The sequence below is a fragment of the Epinephelus moara genome, chromosome 24 (genome assembly GCF_006386435.1).
Source record: "Epinephelus moara isolate mb chromosome 24, YSFRI_EMoa_1.0, whole genome shotgun sequence".
NCBI classification, from domain to species: Eukaryota; Metazoa; Chordata; class Actinopteri; order Perciformes; family Serranidae; genus Epinephelus; species Epinephelus moara.
In genome coordinates, this window is record NC_065529.1 from 12,788,387 (window position 1) to 12,806,658 (window position 18,272).

At 38.9% G+C, this 18,272-nt stretch overlaps 1 protein-coding gene across 2 annotated transcripts in view; it reads right to left on the reverse strand.

Annotated features, from left to right (window-relative positions):
* Positions 1-2,452: 2,452 nt before the first annotated feature.
* Positions 2,453-18,272, reverse strand: part of LOC126385575 (arrestin red cell) — a 32,930-nt gene continuing 17,110 nt past the window's right edge. Inside the window, exons 7-16 of one of the 2 annotated variants that reach the window (XM_050037366.1) lie at positions 17,261-17,320; positions 16,765-16,832; positions 15,122-15,257; positions 14,875-14,959; positions 14,438-14,510; positions 13,823-13,960; positions 13,530-13,613; positions 10,538-10,614; positions 9,778-9,832; positions 2,453-8,930 (exon numbers count right to left, since the gene is read on the reverse strand). In XM_050037366.1, coding sequence (XP_049893323.1) covers positions 8,843-8,930; positions 9,778-9,832; positions 10,538-10,614; positions 13,530-13,613; positions 13,823-13,960; positions 14,438-14,510; positions 14,875-14,959; positions 15,122-15,257; positions 16,765-16,832; positions 17,261-17,320 — 864 coding nt within the window. In that variant the 3' untranslated portion in view covers positions 2,453-8,842. Of the gene's footprint in view, positions 8,934-9,777; positions 9,833-10,537; positions 10,615-13,529; positions 13,614-13,822; positions 13,961-14,437; positions 14,511-14,874; positions 14,960-15,121; positions 15,258-16,764; positions 16,833-17,260; positions 17,321-18,272 lie in introns of both variants that reach the window. The other variant, XM_050037365.1, reaches the window with a different exon arrangement.

Consider the following 18,272-nt stretch of genomic DNA (forward strand, 5'->3'; position numbering starts at 1 on the left):
GGAAAAAAAAATTAGTATTGTATAGTTTGTCAAAAACCATGGAAAATTTCATAGTATAGTATGTCGTCAAAAATCATGGAAAAACGTCATATAGTATGTCATCAAAAATCACGTAAAAACGTCATAGTATAGTATGTCGTCAAAAACCACGTAAAAACGTCATAGTATAGTATGTCGTCAAAAATCATGAAAAAAAGTCAGTTTAGTATGTTGTCAAAAACCACGTAAAAACGTCATAGTATAATATGTCGTCAAAAATCATGGAAAAACGTCATATAGTATGTCATCAAAAATCACGTAAAAACGTCATAGTATAGTATGTCGTCAAAAACCACGTAAAAACGTCGTAGTATAGTATGTCGTCAAAAATCATGGAAAAACGTTTTAGTATAGTATAGTATGTCAAAAATCATGGAAAATTTCATAGTATAGTATGTCGTCAAAAAACACGTAAAAATGTCATAGTATAGTATGTCGTCAAAAATCATGGAAAAACATCATAGTATAGTATGTCATAAAAACCACGTAGTATGTCGTCAAAAATCATGGAAAAACGTCATAGTATAGTATGTCATAAAAACCACGTAAAAAGTCATAATATATTATGTGACTGTGAAATCGTGAAAAAAATAGTAGTAATAGTATAATAGTCATATGTCATTCAAAAAAACCTGAAGAATGTGACACTGTCATATATCATTACAAAAACATTTAAAATGTCGTATGTTGTTAAATAATCATCAAAAAATGTACAATAAATAGTACAATCAGTCGTTCATATATCATATCATATCATATCATTAGTATGTGGTTGTGAAATCATGCAAAAAGTCATGTCAAAACATCAAAAATGTCACAATTTATTATTTCATTATGTCGTTGAACAATCATCAAAAATCTCAAAGTGTAGTATGTTGCTCAAAAATCAGCGAAAATGTGGTATGGTCTTCATCTTCCTCTTCTTCTTTGGGCTGCTCCCTTCAGGGGTGGCCACAGCCAAACATCTGCCTCCATCTAACCCTGTCCTCTGCATCCTCTTCTCTCACACCAGCTGACTTCATGTCCTCTCTCACTACACCTATAAACCCCCTCTCTGGTCTTCCTCGGCCTCTTGCCTGGCAGTTCCAACCTCAGCATCCTTCTACCGATATATTCACTATCCCTCCTCTGAACATGTCCAAACCATCTAACATGAGCTGTCCCTCTGATGTCCTCATTGCTGATCCTCTCCATCCTCATCACTCCCAAAGAGAACCTCAACATCTTCATCTCTGCCTCCTGTCTTCTCCTCAGTGCCACTGTCTCTAAACCAAACAACATGGCTGCTCTCACCACCGTCTTGTTCATCTTTCCTTTTAATCTTGCTGCTACTCGTCTATCACACGTCACACCTGACACTTCTCTCCACCCGTTCCAACCTGCTTGCACACGTTTCTTCACCTCTTCTCCACACTCTCCGTTCCTCTGGACGGTTGACCCTCAGTACTTAACATCCTCCACCTTCTTTATTTCTACTTCCTGTAACCTCACCGTTCCGCTTTGGTCCTTCTCATTCACACACGTATTCTGTCTTGCTACGACTAACCATCACTCCTCTCCTTTCCAGGACACACCTCCACCTGCTCCCTGCTCTCACTACAGGTCACAGTGTCATCTGCAAACATCATAGTCCATGGAGGTTCCTGTCTGACCTCATCTGTCAACCATCCATCCATCACCATAGCAAACAAGAAGGGGCTCAGAGCTGATCCTTGATGCACACCTCACCACTGTCCTACAGCTCTCATACATGTCCTGCACCACTCTAACATCTCTGCCACCCCAGACGTCCTCATACAACACCACAGCTCCTCTCTCAGCACCCTGTCATATGCAGTTCCCTCTGACCTTCTCTGTACTTCTCCATCAGCACCCTCAAAGCAAATACTGCGTCTGCACTACTTTTTCTTGGCATGAAACCACACTGCTGCTCACAGACGCTCACCTCTGCTCTTAGTCTAGCTTCCACTTCTCTTTCCCACAGCTTCATTGTATGGCTCATCAACTTTATCCCTCTGTAGTTGCCACAACTCTGCACACCTCCCTTGTTCTTAAAAATCAGCACCAGCACACTCCTCCTCCATCCCTCAGGCTTCCTCTCACTCTCTAAGACCTTGTTGAAGAACCTGTTCAGAAACTCTACTGCCACCTCTCCTCAACACGTCCACACCTCCACAGGTATATCATCAGGGCCAACTGCCTTCACTCTTCATCCTCTTCAGTGTTGTTCAACAATGATCAGAGATCTTGTGGTACAGTATGTCATTGTGAAAAATATAGTATGTCATGACATTTTTTTTAATAAAAATTCCATAGTATCCACCTTCAAATCACCAACTGGTGCCAAGTTTAATTAACATTTAAGATAAACATTCAGCACTTTGTTGCACAAGCACGACACCACAGCAGGATCTGTTAGTTCATTTTACCTTTAATAATAAAAAGAAAACTAAAATAAAAATCTCAAAATAAAAAATACATGGCAAAACAAACAGACTCTTAAATGATTATGAGAATAATCATGGTCGCAATGATGACACAGTTGAAGTAATAATAATAATAGTCACCATAATAATAATAATAATAATAATAATAATAATAATAATAATAATAGTAATAATAATCAGAAGCATAATAATCATAATTCTATCTTTTCTGGTGTTCGTCTCACCAGCAGAAATCACTTCCTGTTTTATAGACATTATGGTTAAGCATCGCACAGGCCGGGGCGTGGCACTTGTCAAAATATTTTCACACTTAGCAAAGTTACCCCACATATGCACAACAAAATAAGGACAGAATCACAGCTCGTACGATTCACAGCACTGCTTGGAAAAAAAACAAAAACAAAAAAAAAAACATGCTCCGTGTCTGTTTTCTTCTTCTTCTTCTTCTTCTTCTTCTTCTTCTTCTTCTTCCCTTCTGGGTCGCAGCTTCAATGACTGACTGAGAAAAGGAGGAACGGAGGGAATTTTTTTGGCAGCTTTTAAACGAAAAAACAACAAAAAAAAAGTTTGTTGGTTTGTGTGAAGCCTGGAGAAGACACATCGAACAATTTCCAAAAAAAAAAAAAAAAAAAAAGGGCCAAGCGTCAACAACAAGATTCAACATTCTTCTTCTTTCCTCCTGAAATTCGCAAAAATATAATGTCTGCAGTTCTGTGGGTTGATTTCATCCAATAAAAGTGCAGTGCTCTTGTGTCGTCTGAAATGTTGATCTGTGCAGTTTTTTGGGGGAAATTACTCGTTAAGATTTAACCTCTGAACTGCTTTCATCTGTTTTTAAGAGGAAACAGAGAAAAGATCTGGTAGAGCTGCAGAAGTCCTTCACATCATGTCTGAGTTTGAACAATGAAAATAAAAATGAAAACATGGAAGATGGAAAGGAAAAGAGGAGGAGGAGGTTCATGAGGAGGATCTGAAGGGAAACACTGGTGTCATTTGTTTTAATCACATTTCTCCTTCTCTGTTTTCATGGCACTTTTACGATTTGGCCAATTGTTCTTAACGTTCACACGATACTTCGTCATATGGCATCAACCTTAAAGGAGAAGGCAGGCGGTTTTCTCACACGGTATTATGACTCTCAAGGCGTTAGTTGTAATGTTTAGGAAAAAAGTTGTAATTGTACAAGAAAAAGTCAGAATTAATTTTTCTAATTTTTACAGGAAAAATATTGAGTAAAATTTTGAGAAAAAAGTTTAATTATTTCACATTTTTTTCAAGACAAATTTGATAATTTCATAGGAAATATTGGAAAATGTGTTAGTTTTTAAGATACTTTGTCACATGGCGTCGACCCCAAAGGAGAACGCTGGTTGTGATGTCATGACGCAGAATCAGAGCTGAGAGATCTGACGTTGAGTGTTTGAGTATAAGGTTATAATTTCGACAAAAATAAAAATAAAAAGAATTAGAATGTTGAAACCTAAGTCATAATTTTAAGACAGTTGCGTTACAATAATATGTAATATTGAAAATAGCGTTAACAGTACAAGAAAAGTATATTTTAGGAATTAAGTTGTGATATGTTAAACGTGAGGTTTTTGTGATATTTTGTCACTGACATTAAAAAAAGGAAAAAAAGCTTGTGGTTCTTTTACAAGTATAAAATGACAACTGTAAAACAGATCAAATTAAATTGTTCTGAGAAAAAAAAGTTGAAATGTTGTAAAAAATAAGTAGAATTTTATAAGAAGAAAAAAACAAAAGATTTTGTCAAAAGGTGAAAATACTTCAGGAAATATTTGGTAATTTGTGCTTTAACTTTATACAACACTTTATCACGTGACATGGAGCTTAAAGAGCAGTGAGAAAAAAATACCTGTGATTTCAGGGATTATTTTTAAGTATTTTGTGAGTTGTTCTGAGTTTAATTTTTGAGAAATAAGTCAAACATCAGTAATTCAAGAACAAAGAATGAAAAGGTGACAATTTTGTGAAAAATCCGAGTACATCGTAATCTGAGATAAAAGTCTTATGAAAAAGTCATCACTGAATACCGACATAATTTTTTGAGAGATAAGAATAATGTGCAACTTTTCTTAAACATAAATTTGTAATGTTACAGTTTGATATTACGAGAGACGATTTGTAATTTTAAAGAACAAAAAGATGTAATTTTACAAGAATTGAGCTTGATCGTCTCGTCACCGGAGGGCTTCCTGTTACAGGAACGGTCATCAAAACATTTACCTTCCAAATAAAACTTCCTGCATTAAAAACTGCTGAAAGTTGGTCAGAATGATTTTCAGCACCAAAATTAATAATTAATTAATTAATAATTACTGTAATAACCCCCAAAATAATCTCAGCTTTTGTATCAATATTCAGCTTTTAAAATGAGACTGGATGATTTTTGTTCTTTTGTTTACAAGCAGAAAACCCTGGAAAAAAAAGTTTACTCTTTATTTAAAATTTTACTTTTTTTTTTTTTTTAGACATAACTGTGAATCATCTCTGATACAGTTCAGCTGCAGTAGGCCTATATGGACAGATGATAATTATAATGACGTCAACGTGATAACTGACTTTTTCCCGCCTTTTTTCCGACTTACAGTAGTTTCCTGCAGTTTACCACCACGTAACATTAAAACTTTCTACTGAAGTTTTTAAGTCACAATATTCACATAAACAATAAACTGGCCTCATGAAGAGATCGTCTTGTTGGCAACAGTGAGATCCAGAAGGCACAACGCAGTTTACAGTTTTACCGTCTCTACGTTACAGGACGCGTCTCGACCTTCAAAAACAAACTGTTTACTCAAAAATGCTTTTCGATTCGATGGCTGAGAGATGATGAGAATAAACAAAAAGAAAACAGCAGTATTTCCCTTTAACAGCCGACAGTGACTGTTTGAATCAGGTGGGATCGAGTCACTGACTCAGTGAACCGCCCGCTGTGATTGGTCAGATTTATTCTGAATAAACAACAGACGTTACTGCTCCGTAAGAGTGTGGTTCTTAAAGCACTTCAGAACATAAGAACTGAAATCAGAGCGACTCTGAGCCTCAGAATTCCACTTAAAATGTTCGTAAGGTGTGAACAGACTGAATCAACAGAAAGCTATGGAAGACCATTTCCACCCCTCAAAGAAAAGAAAATTAAAATAAGATGAAAAGATTCCGTCGGTCATTATAATAAGAAACTTTATGGAAATTACAAGAAACTTTCTCAAAATAGTAACTCAAACTAATAAACTTTGAGATACGAACGTCATTTTTTTTTTTGAAAGTTTCTTTTTTTCAGAAACTCTTATTTGGAAAAAACTTATTTTGAGGAAGTTTCTCATTATTTTGAGATATTACGTAATTTTGAAACATTTTATCATTTTGAAATATTATTTCATTATCTTTAGATATTAACTCATTACTTTAGGAAGTCAAGTCATTTTGTCAAAGTTTCTCAGTGACAGGATCTTTTTTTCTTTTTCATCACATTGGCACAAACAGGTCTTCCATACACCACATGAAGGTCAAATATTTTAGTCTGCTGAATGACAAGACTCAACTCATGTTTGGAGTCGAGTGACTTCAGGTCTGACTCGGTCTTAAGTCTGAGCCGTGTTTTAAAAAACAATTCCAGCGTCATCAGAGTGCTCGTTCTTTACGGGAGAGGAGACGATTTGGTGTTTGAAATGTTTCAGTGTTTAATATTTGAAAGTGAAGTGACATTTAAACGTTGGAAAAACTGAGTGAAAATAAATGTTTAATTGGCTCTGTTTTGCAGCCTGTTGCTGGTCGACAACTTTCAAACATTTCTAATAAATTCAGTACGAGTCATTTTTAAAAGAAAATTTAAATTAGTGAAGAAATAAAGAACAAATCGTGATAAACGTCCCTGATATCAACTAAACCAGAAGGAGACACATCAAAAACCTGTTTTGAGAAAATCTTTCCAACTTGCTGCACCAAGAAAAAATAAAACGTAAAGTCTGATGAGATTTTAGATTTTTCTTATTGTCAATAAATTAAATGATCAGATCTAAACAATGTCTGTGACCTGAGTCTGATGTAACGTTTTCCTCCGTGTCGAACACACATTTCTGAAGTTTATATAACTGTCATCTTTTTGATCTCCAGAGACAAATTGGTGTCAAAATTTCTCTGATTTTTCAATTTTACGCTTTGAAAAAGCTGCTGATACTTGTTTTTGCTCCAACAGGTGGAAACCCAGAGACTGGAATATCAAAATTACATTATTCAAATGTCACATCCACTGTAGTGATACCAACAACATTTCAATTTCCCTTAAACAAAATAATTTTATATATAATCTTATTTGGATCGGGACAAAACTACTTTAGACACCTGTGATACCTGATGTTGTTCAAAAGTGAAACTTTATATTTTTGAGGAGTTCATCGTCAGCAGGAACAAACTCCGACTGTGCTACAAATATTTGAAAATATTTATTTTTTTGTGAAACTGCAACTTTATTTTTGTGATATTTATTCTCCTAAAATAATCTAAACTTCTTTTTCTTTTTTGATGAAACACATTGTTGTGACAGTTGTTGATGTGCAGGAGTTTTTTTTTGTTGTAAAATCACAACTTTATTCTTGTAATACTTGAAATACTTTTTTAAAAAGCAGATTTTATTTTCTTGAATCTTTTTCTTGTAACATCACGACTTTTTTCCTAAAATTTTACTGATTTAATCCTTGAAATCAAATTTTTCCCCGCAGTGAATCTTATACTCCATATTATATTATTTTTCTTTAAATCAGTGAATACAAAAAGTTTCAGACATGAACTGAACTGCTTTTCAAAAAATGAGACGTTGGTCTTCTCGTCTTCAACGTTCAGGAGTTATTTTTGTTATTTTTCTTGTAGAATTACAACTTGTATTTTAAATTTATTTCTTGAAATCTAATTTTTCCCTTCAGTCTGTCGAGTCTTCATGATCTATATTTTTCTTTAGGTCGATGGATGCATGTTTTCAAAATTATTGAACTTTTATTTAAAAATTAAACACGTTTGGTCTTTTCGTGGGATTTGTTTATTTCTTTGTAAAATAATTTTAGATTTTTTTTTCTTGAAATTTCACAACTTTTTTCTCAGAATATTTTGATTTCTTGAAACTCCGTATTTTATATAAACCAACAAATCCTGCTCTTTGAGAAACATTTACTGAAACGTGACGGTGCCAAGATGTTTAAAGAAAGAACCGTTTTACGTTTTTGTTTTTGACGAAACATTTTGTTGCTTTTTGTCTTTTGATGTGATTGTTTGTTAATTTAAGAATTTGACACAAAGTCGAAAGTCCCAAAATGACAAATGTTCCTGTCCTCTAGGATAAACTTTTGTCATTTTAAATTAATTCAATTTTAAACTGAATTAGTTTTGTTTCTAAAGGTTTCCGTCTTCCACAGGAACCGATGACACAGACAGGAAGTCAGACAGTACTGAGGGACGGACTAACAGGTTGTTTTGCTTTTGTTGTCATGAAATCTGATGACAGAAAGAAAAAAACTTTGAACAAAACCAACTGATTTGTTAACTTGAGAAAGTGTTCGAAACAAAAAGGAAACTCTCCATCAACGCTGGAATGGTTCTTTCAAAATAAAAGCCAAAGAAACAAACAGTGCAGCTGACAGAACGAACATGAGACAAAATGGACGACAGGGTTCAGAGTGACGAGAGAGGATGCTGGTGAAATCTGTGTAAGACTGCAGAGTGTGTGTGTGTGTGTGTGTGTGTGTGTGTGTGTGTGTGTGTGTGTGTGTCCTCCCCTCGCAGCCATGATGTAAAAAGCATCTACAGGAATAATTTACTCGAAGAAGAAAAGCGGCGATCACCACGGGACACGGATCTCAACTGCTCGTACATTTTTTTCTATGTTTCAAATATATATTCTGTTTGTACAAGACGGTGATCGTCGCCGTGGAAACGGTCGACATTCAAAAAAAGATTTCAAAGTAAAAGCAGGAACGAGCACTGCAGCTTCCTACACGTCTTTTTTTTCCTTCTGCGTCAGCTGACGGATCGTTCCTTCACTCGATCCGCTCCGCCTCATCTGTCCTGCAGCTGCTCAACATTTAGAGTTTATCAGCAAAAAGAGAAACAGACAGACAGATGGAGAAGACGGCGGCGAAAAATGGCGGCGGCATGACAAAAATGGCTGAAGCAAGAGAGGAAGAACACCAGCGAGCCCCCCCCCCCTCCGTCCTGAACATGCCCTCATCCATCCCCTCCACTGGGGAATGTAACGTGAACAGTGTAGGAGTGTGTAAGAGTGTGTGTAAGAGAGTGTGTGTGTGTTTGTGGTTTCCGAAGCGAGCATATGAAGGGTTGGCGAGCTCCTAGCAGTCCTCATCTTTGTCATCCACGACGCCTTTGAGCCGCAGGCGGGCGAAGTCCTCGAAAACGAAGTCGTCGTCCTGGGAGATGCTGCTGAGAGGACGAACAGAGACACACTGAGTTTAGAACAACGAATTGATCAGTAAGAAAACTTACTGTCATATCAAATCATATTAACATTTTTATTATTCTAACAGCGTGTGTCAAATTTGAAAAAATAAAAATAAAAAAATAAATAAATAAAAAATCCTCAAGGCCTTCTTGAGATATTGCGTTCATAGAAATGCTACACACAAGGTCACAGTGACCTTGAACTCTGACCTTTGACCACCAAATTTTAATCAGTTCATCCCTGAGTTGAAGTTGACGTTTGTGCCCCAAAAAAATAAAAAAAAATAAATTAACAAAATAAATAATTTTTTTTTTTTTTTTTTTACTCGAGGCGTTCTTGCGTTCACAAGAATGGGACAGATGGACTGAAAACGTGACGCCTCCGGTCGCAGGTATCACCGGCACAGAGGCATAAAAAACAAAGCAGCTTTTAAAGGACACAATCTCCCATCAGCCCACAGACCTGTAGTTCGTTCAGATCTCAGTAAACAGATATCTGCACATCTACGCAGCAATAAAATATTAAAGAAGTGTTCTGTAGTGTTTGTTGTTCTTTATTTCCCTTTTTCCTGGCAGAAAAAGGGAAATAAAGAACAAGAAACACTACAGAAACAACAACAACAACAAAACATCGGTGTCGGCCCAGAATTTCACTCATTCAGAGGAAAAGTTTGTGAAACTGAACCATGAAATGTTTCTACGTGAAAAATGACTGAAAACAGATCAAATGATTAATGAATTAATGAAGTGATGACTGGACTCATTGATCACTGGGTCATTTACTGATCGATTATTGTTTTCAGGTGGACGAAGACTTGATACTCACTTTGTGTCAAATTCTATCAAATTGGTGTCGATGGGGGGGTCCATCTCTGGCACAGCTGTAACACACACACACACACACACACACACACACATATTATAAGCATGTCACACCACGGTTTCCATGGAAACTGTTTCTTCTTCTCCATGGAGGTTCAGCTCATGATAAAGACGGGACGAGGACGGAAAACACCAGAGAGTTACATAAAGACCGATAGTGTGTGTGTGTGTGTATGTGTGTGTTGTACGTCCTGAGCTAACGTGACCTCTGACATTAAGAACTCCTTAAATTTCTGGGGCCGGCTGCACAGAGCGCCTCAAGTGAGGATTTCTTAAACTTGATACAAGACAAAAAGAAACAGACTTTCTGTCAGGATGTCGTGAGGCGTCCCAGACGTGGCATCGGTTGTTGTCTACTATGACACACTACACGAAATAAAATGATGATTATGATGATCGCGTGCATGACGCTGCACCAGACTTTCATCAGGCTGATCCTGTGTAGTGTGTAACGTCTTTACTTTACTAAGAAAACCTTTTAAGAGATTCTGAGTAACAGCCTTAAGTAATTTGCTCAGCTAAGGAAAAACTAAACCTTAAGTGTCACACTTAAGGAGCAGACTTAAGGTGCTTTGTGCGGCCGGCTCCTGAGCTGGTCGTCAGATTATTGATAGGACAGATGAACATTGGTAATAAACGAACAGGTAACACTGAGTCACTCTGATTGGTTGATGAATGCTTGTGTCAGTGTGTTGTGAGGTCACCTGACTGTGGGCGGGACAGCGGCGGCTCCACAGGTTTAGGATGCATTAAGATGAAGGGCAGCTCCACCGACACGTCTCTGAAAAACAAACGAACAAACAAACAAACAGGCCGTCACTGATCCTGGACCTGTTTAAAGTGTTCATCACAACAAAAGCTAAACTAGCTTAGCATGAGGCTAACTCAGTCAGTAAAGACAGTGATGTCATCACTCTGCTGTTTGACACTGATACTGATGTTTCACATTAAAAGCCTTTAGTTTGAGTCGTCACGTGCACAGAACCTCAGAGGGACACGGTTTCATCCTCTGGGTATGATCTGTAAATTAAACCAGTTTATTTCTGGTTTAAAGCAACTTGTCTCTTATTATAAAAGATTTAGAAACAGTTTATCATTTAAAATCAGTTAAAACCTGCTTAATACGAGTTTAAACTAGGGATGAACGATATGTATCAGCCAGTAAATTATCTGCCGATAATGGGACATTTTTATCATTATTATTATTATTACCATTATTCTGATAATAAAAATTACAGCAGATAAACAGCGCTGATAATACGAAGCCAAACTGCTTTCATTGACTTAACAAGGGCAACAGTGGGTGGCGCTACATGTTCCTTTAAACTTGGTTTGTGAGCCGCCAATAAACACAGAGAAGAACAACAACTGCAGCAGCTGTCGGGAAGAAATAACATGTTGCGGTGTGGACGTGTTGCACAGCTCCAGAGGAAGACAACAGGATGTCACCGAGGATCTGACCTCTGACCTCCCGACACATGTTAGACACAGCCCTGAAGGACCGTCTCTAGAGTGTTAGCACAAGCTAATTAGCAGCAGCGGCTAACACACAAATACAACATGCTAATGTTTTTAGCACAAGCCTATGGCATTTTACATTGTATAAATTAGCCTAGCAGCTAGCAGACTTTTTCTCTACTCATATAAAACCAGGGACAACAGCAACATTAAACAAAGGTAACGTTACACAATTCAGCTCCATCACAGCTCACAAGGTTCAACTGTTTTAAACTAAACACGTTTTCCAAACAAATACAACATGCTAACGTTATTAGCACAAGCCTATGGCATTTTACATTGTATAAATTAGCCTAGCAGCTAGCAGAGACTTCTTCTGCTCATATTTCAGCCAGGATAAATCACACACGGTGTGGCACGTCAGGCTAGCAGATTTTCATTGTGTTTTAAATCATGTTTTCTATGTTTCAGGATCAGACTGAGTGAACTCTGAGGCTGTCGTCACATTTACCTGTCCAACATGCCTCTCAGCAGCCTGCAGGGGGACACACAGAGGGAGGAGGAGGAGGAGGAAGAGGAGGAGGAGGAGCCAAACAAAAAGCCAGAAACACAGAGGGAGATGAAATGAAAAGCAGGAGGCGACACGTTCACAACATGTTGACAAACTAAGCGAGCACAGTGAGAAGCAACTACAGCAACAAGCAGACAGTTTCCACGGTAACTGACGACAGGAAGTTAGAGGACGAAGCAGGAAGCTGAGGCCGAGCTGCACCGACATGGACGATCAGGGTTTAGAATTTTTTTTACATTAACCACTGTGTGTATTCAGCCATCACACATTTGACACTTAAAATAAACTGAGGTTAAAAGTTTAATTTTGACCTTGTGAACGTCAGTTGATTAAATCACCACAAACTTTTTCTCTTCTCTTATCACAGAAGTTCATTTCTGCCAAAAACCCCCCAAAACATTCAAAATCCAGTTGAGAACAACAATTTAGCAACAAGAACAAATTCAGACGGGAAACAGAACTTTTCTCTACAGTTGACCTGCGACTTGTCTCGTATGTTCACATCAGAAAAAACAGAAATATTACACTGATTTTGTTTTTTAAATCCTTCAGGAAAATGTTTATATGATATGGACGCAAACTGCTGCCACTTCATTTAAACTAGAATCACCGCCCTGCCATTGTATGACTCCGTCTACTATTTTGAAAGTCTGTTATGGCTGTTTGGAGAAGTTCTCATTCAGAGCTTCGAGACAGATATTCAATAAGTTTTATGAAAAAGATTAAAGTTTGGGTTAAAATGAAAAGGTGTCTCCGACAGAAAGCCCTGAAGGTTAACTGATCCCAGGTGCTGTTTCCCGTGTGTTAGTGGAGTCAGTTTAAAGTCAGCTTTACTGTTATTATTTATGAGTTGTTTATGTGTTTTATGGTCCAAAGTAAAAAGTAAAGCTGCAGCAGCTTCTTCAGTAACAGACTGAGTTAAACAGACATCTAATGTCTCCTAATATCGATCTTCACCCCCTGAATCGTATCAAATCAAAATCGTATCGTGGCAGACTTTGTATTATCGGAAAATATCGTGTCGTTGTCCAAAGAATCGATATAAATGGTATCGTGATGAAACTGGTGATTTACGGCCCTGATCAGGATCTGTTGTGAGCATGAAAGGTTCTTTGTTATAAAGTGAAATTATCTTGTAAAAACATAAAAAACATCTTGTTATCACAAGAAACTTTTCACGTGTCCACCTGACAGTGATATTTTTGTTCACTGGCGTGGCAGCAATATGCTTCTGTATCATAAGAACATACTTCTGAAGGATTTCAAAAACAAAATCAAACTAATATTTCTGGGTTTTTTTGTCTCTGATGTAAGCACAGGAGGTGAGCTGCAGGTCAAACTGTAGAGGAAGGATGGGAACAGAATCCCTCATTCGGATTTGTTCTTGTTTAAGTTGCTAATATGTTGATGGGATTATGAATAAGGGATGGATTTTATATAAAAATACTTATTACAAATATACAACTGACGATAACTGAAGGATTGATGTGATTAAAACCTAATGAACGTGAGCACAGCTCGACCTCAAGGTGCTTAGAAATATCAAAACTCCACTGATGACATCAGCAGTGAGGCTGAGAGGACAGGAAGTGATGTCAGCAGTAGGAGAGGACTCTGTGTGTGTGTGTGTGTGTGTGTGTGTGTGTGTGTGTGTGTGTGTGTCGTACCCTCCACGTGAGACCACCAGCTTGACTTTGACTCTGTAGGACACCAGGATCCCCAGGACCTCCTTGTTGGTGACGTCCTTCACACTGAAACACACAGCAGAGACGTCGTGGGTCATGTGACCGTCCTGACACACCTGTACACCTGTGTGCTGTGTGTGCACCTGTGTGCTGTGTGTTGTGTGTACACCTGTGTGCTGTGTGTGCACCTGTGTGCTGTGTGTACACCTGTGTGCTGTGTGTGCACCTGTGTGCTGTGTGTTGTGTGTACACCTGTGTGCTGTGTGTGTGCTTACATGGTGGAGGAGGCCAGGTTGGTGTCTTCATGTTTGAGCTTGCCGTCCAGAGCGAGTCCTCTCTTCTCTCTGTTCTTGTCGAGCGTCGGGGTCAGAGTATACACCTTACAGAAGGTGGAGCTGGACGACACCTGGTCGCTATGGAGACGACACACTGCTGTCAATCAAACTGTTCAGGTAAACCCGCCTACTGACCCCAGGTCAAAGGTCGTCAGTACAATCACAGTGTGACGGTGTAGTAACATCATCATGTTGTTCATCTCTGGTTCAAACCAGTAAACATGAACTTTAGGCTAAACTAGTTACAGCCAGTTAAAACCAGTTTAAACGGACTTAAATCTGGTTTATTCATGGTTCAATCCAGTTTATCTTTAGTTTAAACCAGTTTCTCAAACTCATCTTTGTAAAATATGATCAAAGACTGGAAGCTTTTTCAAGGTTTTGTTTTATCACTTTCAATAAACGTTAATCTCTTGTTTTACAAAGTAACTTTGAAGGCCAGAAACACATGAGCTGAGTCACAGAATCAGGAGGTGTTCAGTGTCACTTCATTTCTACTTAATAACCTTTAATTATTCTTTTACTGGGAGCACAGCGACATTAACTGGGACTTACTCTGCCTCCAGCTGGGCCACTGGACATTTATACTGGGCAGTACTGAACAGACAGATGTCTGCATACTGACGCACTGCAGAGACACAAAGAGATGGACAGAGACACAGTAACGGTTTCACTCTCAGGACTCAGATCAGCAAACAATGGTTCAGTTTCTGTTCAGATTCAGAACAAATCTTGACCAAATATCCAAAAGTCACCAGAGTAAAAATGATCTGACTTTTCATAATCAAAGAAAAGAGGAAGTCGAGATGACGAAAGGAAAACAAAGAATGAGATGACAGAGAGGAAGGAGGAGAAAATGAAGACAATGAAGAAGAAGAGATAACAAAAAGCAGAAGTAAATCCAGAAATAAATACAAAAGAAGAGAACGAAGAGAGAAAAGGAAAAACGACAAAGAAAGAAGACGAAGGAGAAGAAGATGACGAAGACATACCGGAGATCTTGACTCTCTTGACGGTCTTGGTAGAGTTGTTGGTGACGTGAACGTTGACGCTGATGGGCTCTCCGTGGTAATACAGCTGCACACAGTGCATCATGGGAAAAGAAGACATTCATCAGTGTCTTATAAAGACAGTATCACACAGTCAGGGGTGAATCACTGACATCAGTGGTCACTGCTGGTTAACATAAGCAATAGCAAATGGGACAAAGGATGATCTGTGACGCTTAGTGCCGTGTACCTCCTTGTCCAGAGATGCCTCCAGGTGTAGAGATCTGTCAGACATCAGGAAGCTTCGGGTCGTCTCCACCATTGGCTGAGGACCAGGCTTCTCTGGAGCGTACTGAACCTTCCTGATCACCAGACGCACCGAGTTCCTGCAGGACACACCAGATACTACAATTATACACACAGTACTCCACTACTACAGGACACATGTACAGGACTCCAGTACTACAGGACACATGTACAGGACTCCAGTACTACAGGGCACATGTACAGGACTCCAGTACTACAGGACACATATACAAGACTCCAGTACTACAGGACACATGTACAGGACACATATACAAGACTCCAGTACTACAGGACACATGTACAGGACACATATACAGGACTCCAGTACTACAGGACACATATACAGGACTCCAGTACTACAGGACACATATACAGTACTCCAGTACTACAGGACACATTTACAGGACTCCAGTACTACAGGACACATATACAGTACTCCAGTACTACAGGACACATATACAGTACTCCAGTACTACAGGACACATTTACAGTACTCCAGTACTACAGGGCACATATACAGTACTCCAGTACTCCAGGGCACATATACAGTACTCCAGTACTACAGGACACATATACAGTACTCCAGTACTACAGGACACATATACAGGACTCCAGTACTACAGGGCACATATACAGTACTCCAGTACTACAGGGCACATATACAGTACTCCAGTACTCCAGGGCACATATACAGTACTCCAGTACTACAGGACACATATACAGTACTCCAGTACTACAGGACACATATACAGTACTCCAGTACTACAGGGCACACATACAGTACTCCAGTACTACAGGGCACATATACAGTACTCCAGTACTCCAGGGCACACATACAGTACTCCAGTACTACAGGACACATATACAGGACTCCAGTACTACAGGGCACATATACAGGACTCCAGCACTACAGGGCACATACACAGGACTCCAGCACTACAGGGCACATACACAGGACTCCAGTACTACAGGGCACATATACAGGACTCCAGTACTACAGGGCACATATACAGGACTCCAGTACTACAGGGTACATACACAGTACTACAGTACTACAGGACACATATACAGGACTCCAGTACTACAGGACACATACAGGACACATATACAGGACTCCAGTACTACAGGACACATATACAGGACTCCAGTACTACAGGGCACGTACACAGTACTACAGTACTACAGGACACATATACAGGACTCCAGCACTACAGGGCACATATACAGTACTGCAGTACACGTATACAGGTCTACAAAAAGCCCTGTCCAGAGTAGGGCTGCTCGATTATGGACAAAAAAAAATCATAATCACGATTATTTTGGTCAAAATTGAAATCACGATTATGCGGCACACGTGATGACTTATATTGTTTACATGACGGCATATCATTTCTGTCTCTACATGGTCGCGCGTTTACAACTCTCCTCTGCTCTCTGTATTGCGCACAGTGGAGTTCAGCCCTGACACGCACGCACAGAGCTGTTCACTGAATCAGGACTTCAATAAAATAATCTGTTGATTCTCTGTAGGACCTCTGAGTCCTCATAACCCTATAAACCAGTTATTTCCTGCAGGTGTGAACTCACCTCTTGTGAATCTTCTCTTCTATTGACTTGGCACAGAAAGCTCTGATCTCAAAGTCGACACCGCAGGCCTGCAGAGACACGAGGACAGACTGTACGTTCAGAGACTGCACACATTTAACTCTGATTATATGTAAAACTGCTGAAACACACCTGAGGACACACCTTTATATTTTATAACTGTTTTATTTATTCTGATCTGTGTCACAGATTGAGCAGGTTGAATTCATCCTGTCTGTCTGTTTACACTGAACCTTTGACCCAAACTGAAGCCTCCTACAGACCGAGAGATTTTATCTGTCTTATAGGTTTAGCTCAGGCACAAAAATGAAAATTAAAATGACAGGTGATATAAAAGCTTTAAGAGGAGACTGAACAGGAAGTCAACGTGACTGAGATGAAAACTAAATACACAGGTCATGGTGTATTCAGCTCAAGGAAATACTTTATCAGTGTGTGTGTGTGTGTGTGTGTGTGTGTGTGTGTGTGTGTGCGTTACCTTCCCGGTGTCCTCTGGGCCAGGCTGTAAAGTGACTGAACACGGAAGGTTCTGAGGAATCTGAATCAGCAGAGACACAAACACAAACAATACAATCAGTGCTTCACATCTGAATTTCTGAAATACAAACACATCATTCATTCATTCAAAAATCTACTGAATGTAATTTATTAAAACTCAACAGTTTAATGTTGTGATGATGCAGATTTCTCTGCAATCAGAGGTTTGAACATGCAGCTGTGAGGTCAAGCCGATGGCGTCACGTTGTTAATTTTTTCAGTGAGAAGTGCGATCACGACTCTGATGAGATCATCAACATCCTAAAAGCTGCTTCAGCACACAGACAAACCACTGAGGGCTTCACACACCGAGCAGGACTTTAGTCTGTCTGCAGGAACGTGAAGCTCTGTCAGTCTCATTTACAGGATTTACTCAGAGCAACTCTGAGGAAGTGTTTTAAATAAAAGCCCTGTCACTTATCAGTTCACTGTCACATTTTTCCAGGAACTTAACATTTAATGGGCCCTTTGTTTGTATTCAAATCCACCTGCTGCCAAAACAGGAAACAACAGCACAGAGTCGTCTGTCTGTTGTAGAAACACCGAAACATTTTCCCACTGCTTCATAAACTCCTGACAACATCTGTGTGACTGATTACACCAAACATTTTACAGGAGACGATGTTCATCGATGATGCTCAGAGTGCTTCACATTTAAAGCATTTTACTGAGCTGACTTTTACTATGAAGAATTCACAGGAAATACAGTCAGGGTTCCCACACCTTCATGGACAAAACTTTACCAGGACTTAAAGGGAAATTTCGGTTTATTTCAATCCGTCTCCTATCGTCCTAAATTTGTTTCAAGTGACTAGTGACATAGAAATAATAGTTAGCATGTTAGCCGTTAGCCTAGATACAGCCGTAGCGTCAGACCTGTTAAAACTTAATTGAACGGGCAACCTTTCAAGTGCAAAGTTAGTCCACTAAACAAGCTTTTTCTCCACAAAGAC